Source organism: Esox lucius, chromosome 9, assembly GCF_011004845.1.
Source record: "Esox lucius isolate fEsoLuc1 chromosome 9, fEsoLuc1.pri, whole genome shotgun sequence".
Taxonomy (NCBI): Eukaryota; Metazoa; Chordata; class Actinopteri; order Esociformes; family Esocidae; genus Esox; species Esox lucius.
The window spans coordinates 13206176-13217250 of NC_047577.1; the positions used below are offsets into that span (position 1 = coordinate 13206176).

Sequence of the window (11075 nt, forward strand, 5' to 3'; positions counted from 1 at the left end):
GGTCATAGAAAACATGTTTTATTTACAATATGCACTGGTATAAAAGGCTCTATGCAGCACGGCCGCTACATCATAATGCTGTTTGTGGCAGTGGCAATAAAAACATATACTGTATGCACAACATCCCCCTAATCCCTTATAGTGCACGGCGTTTGACTGACCAACCACGTGCACCACGTAAGTAATAAGGCGCCGTTCCCTTTCGGGTGTTCTCTGCTGCACTTAAACAGGCGGACTTGACTGTCTCGACCAATCGGGCGTCTGTCTAAATGCAGCTTAACAGGCTAGTAATGGCAGTCAGTGTAGGCAGGGACACGTTGGGTCAGAACTAAAATTACAGGTCGGATGGATGGATCTTGGGTCTTCAGAAGAGCAGGGTGGTCTACAACGGTCCTCCGCTTCGACAGCGTTAACGCACCTAACCGTTGAGGTCGCCCGCGGGGCACGCGCCGGTCAATATGGGAAGCTCGTTTGTTTTGCGGAATCCGTTTTTAAATGAGCGGTTGTCCGACCGCCCTCAGGGGTTGTAGGCCCCCGCTGCCAGCAGTAGGTTCCTGCGTGTGAAGTGCAGGTGTATGACGGGGGTGGACTTGGTGGTGTAGGAGCCCAGCAGCAGCTCCTGGGAGTTCTCCGGTAGATGGATGTGACCCGTCGCCGCGGTGAAGTCGTCCAACTCCACGTCATCGAAGGCCTTCAGGGTGTCCCACAGCTTCACTGTGTTGTCCATGGAGCCTGGAGGAGGACGAGGGTTGTCGGTTACTATGAGCGGGGGAGAGAAGCACCCCCCAAACACTTCTACTACTGGATGGGACCTCCGTTTTTTTTTATTAGTCAAGCCTTGTTTGACATCATATTACTTTGAGACGCGGGGGGGGGGGTGTTTAGCTATGCGGTATCAGAATATTAGGTTTGTAAGGGCTGATTCTACATTGTGGTATAAAGAGTGGTTGGCGCCACACCCACCTGAGGCCAGGATCTCGCCATCCCTGCTGAACCTGAGGGCGTATATGGTGTCCGTGTGTCCCTTCAGCTCGCCAATCATCAGGCCGTGACCGATGTCCCACAGCAGAACCCTCCCGTCGGTTGCGCCCGACGCCATGAACTTCCCATTGGGGGAGAAGGCCAGGGAATGGATGGGACCCTGGTGATGAATAGTATATGCAGAATGTACATGTAAAGGCTCATGTTCAGTAATAAGCCCTTATAAAGTGTCTGAGCCTGAGCCCTACGGTACCTTGTGACCGGTGAGGATGCGGACACAGTTTCCGTTCAGGACGTCCCAGAGGCGTATGGTACGGTCGGCCGAGCCGGTGGCCACGTAGTTCGAGTTGGGGTGGAAGCGCGTGCAGGTGACGTCAGCCAGGTGGCCGGCGAACATTCGAAGGGGCTGGTAGTGGTCTGTAGCCCACAGACTGTACCGGAAAACACCCGGAACCAGGGATTACCGATCAAAAATAGAGATGTTAAGTTTTCATATCGGCAAACACCGCTGTTGTCAAAGTCGCGGCCAAATAAATTAATTTGAGTCGGTACTAATTGAGTCAGTAAAAAGTGACGTGTGATTCACTCTGCTCTTAAACAGGTGTTCCCGGAACCGGTATGATGTTGAGATCTTGTAGGGTGGGTCTCTTACCGAGCCACTCTGTCGTGTCCCCCAGACACAAAGTAGTATCCGTAAGGGGAGAACTGGGTGTCCCAAACGGGGTAGTTGTGTCCTTTATACCCAACAAGGCAGGTGAATGTCTGCAGACTCCATAGTCTCACTGTACCGTCCTCAGAACTAGACAGCAGATAGTTCCTAGGAGACGTGATGACAGGAGAAATGAGACTGGGTTATACACAAGACATGTCTATAGGTCCATCGCTGCCTTACAATATGAGTGAAATAGTAAATAAATACAAGGATAAAACCTCTTCTGTCTATTGACTGTGTGTACACTATATATGCATGTTTCATTCATTTAAGCCAGGGAGAGACGAGGCCATATATAAAAAAAATTAAATAATGGTTTTAGATTTTCTATCTTCCTCTTAAGACTACATGGATTTATAGGGCCTTCCTTCACATATGTAACCATGTTGCCATCCCACCTGTCAGGGCTGAAGCTGATGCCATAAACTGGTCCGCTGTGTCCATACAGGATCTTAGATTCACTCGCCGTCTTCTCGTCCATGATCCTCTCCAACACGTCGTCGGACTCTTTATCTATGTTGCTCAGGTCTGCACAGACCGAGAGCGAGAGACAGCGAGTTAGAGAGCTGGCGAGTGTACCCAACGCCACCGTCGCCACAGGTTCCAAAAACGCTGTCACATTCAACGACGGCAATAGAAGACTCCCAGAATGCCACAGTCACCGCACGTTTCGTGGCGTGCCCTTGTCGGACATTTAACCACACGGCTACTCCGGCCTGTCACGTGGGGTTGACCTACACATGTAAGGTCACTGATGAGTTACCTGCGGCGGATTTGACCCGGCGTAGTTTCTTAGGAGTGACGCTCCACACCCTCACGGTGGAGTCGGCGAAGCCCCCCGCGATCAGACTGGAGTCGTCCGTGATGTCTACCGCCGTCAGGCCCTGCATTTCCAGGGCCACAACAAAACATGTCACCTCTTTGTTTTGTGTTTCATTCACAGCGTCACACTTGGCGTCTGAACGCTTCATTTCTCATTATCGGCTCAACATCGAAATAAGATTAGATTCTTCAGGGACACATCTTCCACCGCGGGCTAACCTGGTAGGCGTTGAGGAAGGTGTAGAAGCAGATGGAGGGCAGGTTATCTGAACCCAGGCGAATCTTCTTGGCGGCCTCCTTCATGTTCATGATCTTGTCCAGCTTGTCGGAGTCCTTCAGCTCTGGGAGAGGGATTCTAGGATGTGAGAAGTAACACGGCCCATTTATTCATCATTCATAACTCCAGTTGTTTCAACCGGGTAGGGGACTGCAAATGCTAGGAAACCGCATTGCTTCATAGCGTCTCATACAGGTCAAATGTGGGTTTGAGTAAAACGGACAATCTGAAATTGTCTAATAACAAATGCAAACGCACATTTTCAACAGCAAACAGTTGGGTAACGGTAAGCACTAACAAAGCACTAACAAACACTCATTGAGACATACAGTAAGGCTCATGCGGTAACCTGGTCTGCTGTGGTGCGTTGGGGTCCTGTTTCTTGCTCTTGGAACCCATGCTGTCCTTCTTGGGCTTCTTCTTCTTGGGTTTGCCCTCCTCATTTTCAGCCTCCTCATCTTCATCGTCCAGGGGCACTTCGATCTCGGGCTCCTTCAGTAGGCCGTAGAACACCTGCGAGAGAAACAACACTCAGTCCAGATAGTATAAATCTGCAATACATTAATGCCAGTGTCAAACATTTTTAAGACTATGTTGATACCCTTTCCACTTCAAAACAAACCGGCCGTTACTAAATTGTTATTTTGCACCACTCACACCAACAAGACACGCACTCACTTTGGTTTTGTTGGCGTCCCTCTTGGCCTCTCCCGCCAGACTTCCAGACATGGCATCAATCTGACTTTTACTTCGTGGCATTCCATCAAAGATGTCAATATAGAGATGTTCCTGTATGATGTTCCAGATCTGGTTGTTCTGACGTTCCTGAAGATGCCTCTTCAGCAGCTGAAAAGACGGCGCGTGCCATTGTCATGTGAGACATCGGTGGTGTACTTTTACAGGTTTTATAACTCCCTAGGTAGTGCGGGGATTCGAACTGGAAACCCTTTTCCTTCTTGGCCAAGCCAAGCCGGCCACCTACCTGGTAGGAGTCTCGGGAGATACGCAGGACAAACTTGCTGGTCCTGAAGTCCAGCATGGTCTCGTTGCCCTTCATGTGTTCCTTCTTGGTCATGCCTGAAAGGATGCGCAGATCCTCTGCATAGTAACACTCCTGGTCCCCGCTGAACCTACAGCACGGAGAGACCCAGGAGAAGAGGGGAGTGGTGGGCTTTAGCGGTGGAATACAAATACGCAAACAGAGAGACTGAATGTTATTGGCAACGGTTGTGTCCTATTTCACAATGGAACAATAAAAGCCCCAAACAAAGCAGAGCACAAGTCAGAAACAACATCAGTAAAGACATGCACTTTGGTGGGCAGGCGTTTTGGGGCTTGAGGGATCCTTAACAATAACAGTCCACATACTTTTCAAAAAACTGCTTGGCCTCCACCTCGTGGTTGTTGTAGACGAGCTCTAGGTACATGTGCACAAACAGCGGGTAGAAGACCTGGGACAGCTCGGCTCTGTGACAGTCCAGGACAGACTCGATAAACTTCTTCAGGCCGTTGTAGTACAGCGGGTACAGATCAGGATCTCCCTGCTGGCTATAGGCCGACAGGACAACGTTGACGTCCGGCTGATCCTCCCCACCCGATGCTGTCACTGTTGTAAACAAAACACAAAACCAGGCACGCTCGTACAAATGTAACTAATTGTGTGGAATGTTATCACATCAGGCGCAATAATATGACATGAGAAACAAAAACACCAGTTTCAAGATTGCCTTTCATTAACTATCATTCGTTCAGTAAATAGCGAACTATGCAAACCAACAATATATATTTTTTAATATGCAAGTTGTAATCACGCTGGATTTAATCACAATTGATTAAAACAATCAATTGTTGTTTAAGCAGGGTAAAAAACGAGTCAAATAAATGTAAAAATGTGATCGCACCAGACCTTTTGGTGGAACGGGGGCAGCGGTGACCGCGGGCGCAGCAGGGATGGCGATGGAAACTCGACTGAGGAGAGAGTTGGTATCCCCTCCATCTACCGTGGAATTTGAGGCACCACCAGATCCAGCTCCTCCCGATGCGGATCCGGGGGAATCATCTATTTCGACCGATAAGCCCGCTTCTCGCCGTAGAATGTCTACTGACTCATTCAATTTATTCCTCTTGAGAAATTGCAGCACTGCAAGAAGTGTCTGTTGATCCTCTGCCGGTCCCGTCGGTGATTTTGATGTAGCACCTAAAGACGTAGAACCAGGTGACGAAGAGTTTGCATTGTTATTTCCAGACCCATCATTTGAAGTTTCTGTTTTTATTTCTTTTTTTTCGACCTCCAGATCAACCTGTCCATCTTGCACAGCCGCCATTTTCGAAATGAAGTGCGCATGTACAAGCAAAATAAAGAGACGGCTACTGCGCAATATCAGGTATTGTGATTGGTCCTTCCAAACAACATGTTGTAGTTTCGTTTAATCTCATTGGTGTAGGTGGGTGTCTAGAGCTTAATCACAGCCAATCAAAACTCAAATGTATAACAAATCTTATCATTTAAATGATAACTCATACTTTTTTGCTTGAAAGAATGGTATCCAATTCCTTAAAACTTTTTTTTACATCGAATTATATTTTATTTCGTCACATAACAAAATGAAGAAAACACTGTCGTTAAGTAGTGAAATGGTTATGGGCTCTTTTCCAACAAATCAGTGAGAGAAAGAGAATCGACCATACGAATAATTAATACAAATATAAAATTACATATAGAATAATGTTATAAAAAACGAATACAGAATTACAATATTGTTGTATTGATTTTTGTTTGAGGTACAATTAGCTTTTTCCCATCCGTGGCACGTCCGTGTCAGTTTTCCACTAGGGGGCCCTTTTGTCTCACGTTGCTTTTCTATGAGGTTTATGTGTGATAAAATATACCAGGCACCTGGCAATACCTGATTATTTATTTATTGCTGATGTTATCATTGAAATTGAAAAATAATAAAAACTACATAAAAATAATCCTAGTGATCCTTCAACCATGCTGTGCTGAAAAAAATGAAATAGATGTTATGTGAACAGGATCTATCTCTCTCTCTGCCTCTCTTGGTCTAAAACCACAGTATTTCATGCTGTTTCACCTTTCTGTCCAATCATTCTCCTAGCAAAATGTCTGATGGATATCTCTATCCTTCACTAATCCTCTTATATTTTACCGTGCCTATCTTACTTTGCCTTTAACCAGACAACTCATTTTGCCTGAGAACATAGAGTATAATAAGATTTCAAATATCTTTAAGGTAAACTTCAATACCTGTATTTACATGTGAACCTGGCACATCAGAACATGGATGGAGATTGATTTCTGTCTGGAATGGCGCCCTATCAGCCCTAATTTAGTTCACTACTTTTGACCACTAGCCAGGTGGAAACAAGTCCACTACATATGGGATATATGCTATGAGGACTTGTGGACTGTGTTGAGTAAGGTGATTTATTGTGTTCATGTGTTGAGGAGAGGAAAGAGGTGGTTATGAGGTCTCCCCGGTACAGTGCAGATGCTGAGCACGCACCTCTAGTCCTTTTGCGCCCCCCAGACTGCTTAGAAAGGGTTATACACCCGGTCACATCACGGATGACATGGATACAGAGCAGGCAGCGAAACCACAGAGTCGCTTGAAGGTCGAGCGAGTATGTTTCATATCGTGTCAGGAAGTGTTGTCAGCATAAAACGTGAATTTGATCGTTTTCTGTAACAACGTCTAGAGGAAATAATACTTTCTGGTGACTGTTATCATACAGACAAACAACTCAACTCGCGCAAACACACACCCACACATTCACTGCTCAACCGTATATTATAAACACTGGTCACTTTTATGTTATTTGTATACATTTTGTATCTTGTTCACTTGACTTAACTTGATTAAATTTCTCATTGTGCTACCGTGAACTTTCACTTTGTATTCTTGATTCAGTTTTTCATTACTTTATTTTACTGAATGTGGATGGGACAGTTGGATGACATCAGTCCCGGATATAAATGGGCCTCCTGACAGGGTGAGAATCACCATGCGATCTTCCTGTGCGCAGCCGCTATACACGACAAAGGAACGGAGTGGTTTAGTGTCTGCGGCACCACAACGCAGTGAGGCCCCACCCAGGGCTTCTGGGTAATGCTACCCCCCCCCACCCCTCCCTTGCCCCACACTGCTGCAGCCGAGAAGCAGGGCTACACCTCCCGTAAGACCTGGTGCTGTGACATCAGCGGAATAGCAGCCTGTAGATATGAGGGGGCAGAGGTTGACACAGAGCGTCAGCAGTTTCCTGGATACGAGGAGACGCTTGTCAGCAACAGAAATTAGCCACACCTCCTTAAATGAGTTGAGTTTGCTGGGGAATTTGTGCTTCTCGTTCTCGCTCAAAACGAAACCCAGATGTTTTGGATTGGTTACCCTACCTAAGAGACACGTATAGCTGACCTGCCCCTGCTGATGCTGGTTCAAGAACGAGCACACACAGAAACGGGCCCACTGGTTTAGTTTATTGATTTAAGATCAATGGCTGTTTGGCCCTTTCATCCTTCAGCAATTACCAATGACTTGGCCAGCGACGTGTTGCCTTTATTAATGCATACTCTGACACCTGCCTGCTCCTCTTGAACGATGCACAGGCTCTGCTGACATCGCATCGATGTTCAGACAGCGGCTTCAACCCGCCTGAGTCTCCATGTTTCTGACTGTGTCCGATCTGTGTGGTGGGTAGGGGTCTGTGTGTGTCACTTGACATTAAAAGAATAGGCTGACCGATGGCTGTGAGCTAGGATGTTTGGAATGGGAAATAAAAACAGGAGTTGCGTTTGGTTGAGAACAAATGACGGATGTCGCCCGAGGGGAATGAGCCAGATCCTTATGTGTGGGCTTGTCAAGTATCTTGACAGTTGGCACTGCCGCTGCCAGATATTTGAAATAAAACAGAGCCATTACATTTTCCGTCTGAACAATGTCAGATTGATTTGCATGATGAATCCACATATGCCAATAAAAAAATGTTTAAACTACGGGCTACATATTGTAAAACAATTCAGGCCGTTCGGTTTTTGAGGCTACTGGCGATTTTGTACCTTGCATTCCAGCCTCTGTAGTTTGGCTGGTAAAGTCTTCTGCAGATGGGAAGAAGCATCCACGACGCATCCTTCTGGGGTGTGCATGCCTGAAACCCCCCCAGCCATTGTATCAAATCCTAAGAGCTAGAAAACAGAGCCAAAAACAATGAATGTCTTTGTAGTTCATTGCATGATGTTGTGTGGTCAGAATCTTCAGTAATGGTAGGTGTGTGTGTGTTTGTCCACTTTAAATGCGTCCACGCTCTCCCGTGTGCGGCGCTGTGTCGGTTCAGTCCCATCCTCCCTCACAGCAGAACAAAACCACACATTCCCGACTCACACGCTGGGTGTCAGAACAAGCCTGTGCTCCTCTTCCCTCAGCCCATCCTCAGCCCCCCTCCCTCCCCCTCCCTCCCTCCCGCATGTAGCCAGCTCACACCCACTGTGACTTTGTGAAAACAGGGTGTGGCACCACCAATGTCACACCGCATGACACACACACACACACACACACACACAGGCAGGCAGGCCTTCCAGGACATGAACACATCTAAACCTGCTGTAATAACCACAGTGTGATGCCAAAGCAACACTGAATTGTAATTACACGGTAAACGATCAATCAATCAGTTGAATTAAAGGGCCCCCAGTGATAAATCTGATAAAACTATATTTATTTATTATTTTCATATACATTCATGTCAGTCCTTTCAAAGCCCAGTCTGATCATTAGTGTTTATTATTAAATTAAATTGTGTGACATGCATGTGCATGTTCCCCTTTGTAGAGGAGAGCGATGTCGTCCCGTGCTGTTTCAGTAGAGGACTGATGTACTGTAGGGAGTGGCGTGGGCCCATCGTCCCCAAACCCCCCTCGATAAGGCAGAGCAGACGACTCCAAACACCAGCAGCTGACAAGGATCCTGTCGTGACAAGATTATGATTCCTTAAAAACGATTAGATTTTTACACTGCTGTACATTTTAACACTGCTGTACATTTTAACACTGCTGTACATTTTTAACACTGCTGTACATTTGCATGTACTGGGGGAGGACGATAGATGACAGCAAAATAATTTCTTTTTACAGAATATGTTTTTTTAGACATTGACTTTGAGACATTGATAATGTTTGTGGTTATGAGCTGTTTGTTCTAGCCTGTAATTAAGAAACACTTTATATTCCAGTAATAGCGACCCAGCTAAATTAATGATGACACACTGTAATGAAGAGAACACGGCCACTCACCACCCTCTCAGTCTTTTGTCCCTATCTTTAAAAGGATTCCTTTGCTTTGCTAACATTAATAGCATTCAATCTGAGCTGTGTTCTGTCTGAGCTGTGTTCTGTCTGAGCTGTGTTCTGTCTGAGCTGTGTTCTGTCTGAGCTGTGTTCTGTCTGAGCTGTGTTCTGTCTGTAATGTGTTCTGTCTGTAATGTGTTCTGTCTGTAATGTGTTCTTTCTGTAATGTGTTCTGTCTGTAATGTGGTCTGTGTGCTGGTTGTAAACTCTGAAATGTTTCAGAAGATGGGAGTTGATATCTCCTCTGTGCCAGAACCAGTTGGGGCAGGCATCTGATTTCCACAATTTCCAAAATGCTTGTTATGGTTAAAGGCATGTAATTTAACTGTGAATAAAGTCTGACTGTCAAACACATTTCTTACAAAATGTGGTTACCCTCCACATTCTACCATACAAATCCAACATCCAAACAGTGCGCTGTGCACGCCCCAACTTCACGGAGAATGACGTGCTATAGTCTTTACACAGACAGAGGCTACACATACCTAGACAGAGTTATTTATGTGTTTTCCTTTCAGCATGCCAAAGTCAAATAAATGATCTACATTTTGGTATTTTATTTGGTGGGCACGAAGGTGGGGTGGGCCAGGTCCAATAAGAATTGGGTTGGTGTTTTGGTAAATCTAGCGTAGCATGCGTAAAAAGAACACCTGAGCGGAGATTCAACGTCTCGTTTCCAGTAGAACTAGCTGGTGGAAAATGATTGTATCCCTGTAAACCGGATGGTGGTTTTGCAGGGACTCTGCAGAGGGTAGTTTGCTAGGAATTACACAAGCTGTCATTGCATGTCGATATTTATGGTGTTTATTATTATTATTTTAAAAAAATGCTTTACTTGTGACTAAAGCAGTGACATCCATGAAGCTAATTGAATGTATTTAGAGGTTAATGAGAGTCCATGCATTGGCAGTTTGAAGGTACTGTCGTTTATTACTCTGCTGAGATGAGGTGAACGATTGCGTGTGTGTTTGTGTGTGTGTGGTGATGGGTGTGCGTGTGCGTGTGTGCACCCACATTTGAATAAATGGTGAAACAGCCACTCCTTACCCCCTGCTGTGTTGCACAATCAATAATTCATGAGGCGTGACTCACAGATGAAGCAAAACAAACCCCAAGTGAGAGGCAAGAGTGGGAGGAAGGAGAAGGAGGGCTGAAAGGAGGGGGTGGGGAGATGGAGAGGAGCGTTAAGGGGAGTAGAGGTCAGCGACATGGTAGAGAGGAGAGTCAGGGAGACATTCAGGGAGACGTGTTGAGAACAGTGGACAGGTTTGGGGTTAAAGGTGTAGACACAGAGGTTTGGAAATAATGGTTTAGAAGTAAAGGTGTGCATATAAATGTTTAGAAAGAAAGGTACAGAGGTCTCCTTCTGTGTCTGGGTGGGGTCCTCTTTTATTGCAGCCCACATCAACCCGGATGAAAGGCTGCTCCGGAAGGGTGGGGCTGTCCCTACCAGCTGCCTGTAGAACCTTCCAGAAGGCTTCTCTCCCCGGTGCGTGCTCTCCAGGGTCCTGAACACCTCTGGCCGATGTGCCCCCCCGCTCGGCGGGAGCGAGACGCAAGCCCGGTTCGGTGATTTAACGATTGGTGTGCGGCGAGGGAGAGGGAAAGGGTGGCGACTGGGCATATTTTCGAGTGTGTCCTGTGTTTTATTTCTGAGTCTGTTTCTATGTAAACACAAATATCGCTGAAGTGTTCCTTTGTACGAGTTAACCCTTCTTCACACACACATTCCAAAGACCAAGAAAGATTCAGGAAATGATTCTTAGGGTTAATTAATTCTTATTATGACGCTTCAATCAATACTGTAAGAGGGTTGATGAATGCTAATTTAGCAAATAATGCCATTTAGTATAGTTATTGTCAATAAACATTGATTAGGTTTTACTTAGAATTGTCTAAATATTTAAAATAAGGTTGATTTTGTC

At 46.0% G+C, this 11075-nt stretch overlaps 1 protein-coding gene across 1 annotated transcript; it reads right to left on the bottom strand.

Annotated features, from left to right (window-relative positions):
- Positions 1 to 2: 2 nt before the first annotated feature.
- taf5 (TAF5 RNA polymerase II, TATA box binding protein (TBP)-associated factor) lies at positions 3 to 5117 on the bottom strand. The gene is made up of 12 exons (XM_010872911.4): positions 4699 to 5117; positions 4161 to 4398; positions 3775 to 3922; positions 3471 to 3638; positions 3142 to 3305; positions 2735 to 2870; positions 2457 to 2577; positions 2092 to 2221; positions 1634 to 1798; positions 1235 to 1412; positions 964 to 1141; positions 3 to 732 (listed from the first exon to the last, which is right to left on the bottom strand). The coding sequence occupies exons 1-12, from the start codon at positions 5114 to 5116 to the stop codon at positions 518 to 520; spliced, it is 2259 nt and encodes a 752-aa protein (XP_010871213.2). The 5' UTR covers position 5117; the 3' UTR covers positions 3 to 517.
- Positions 5118 to 11075: the final 5958 nt, after the last annotated feature.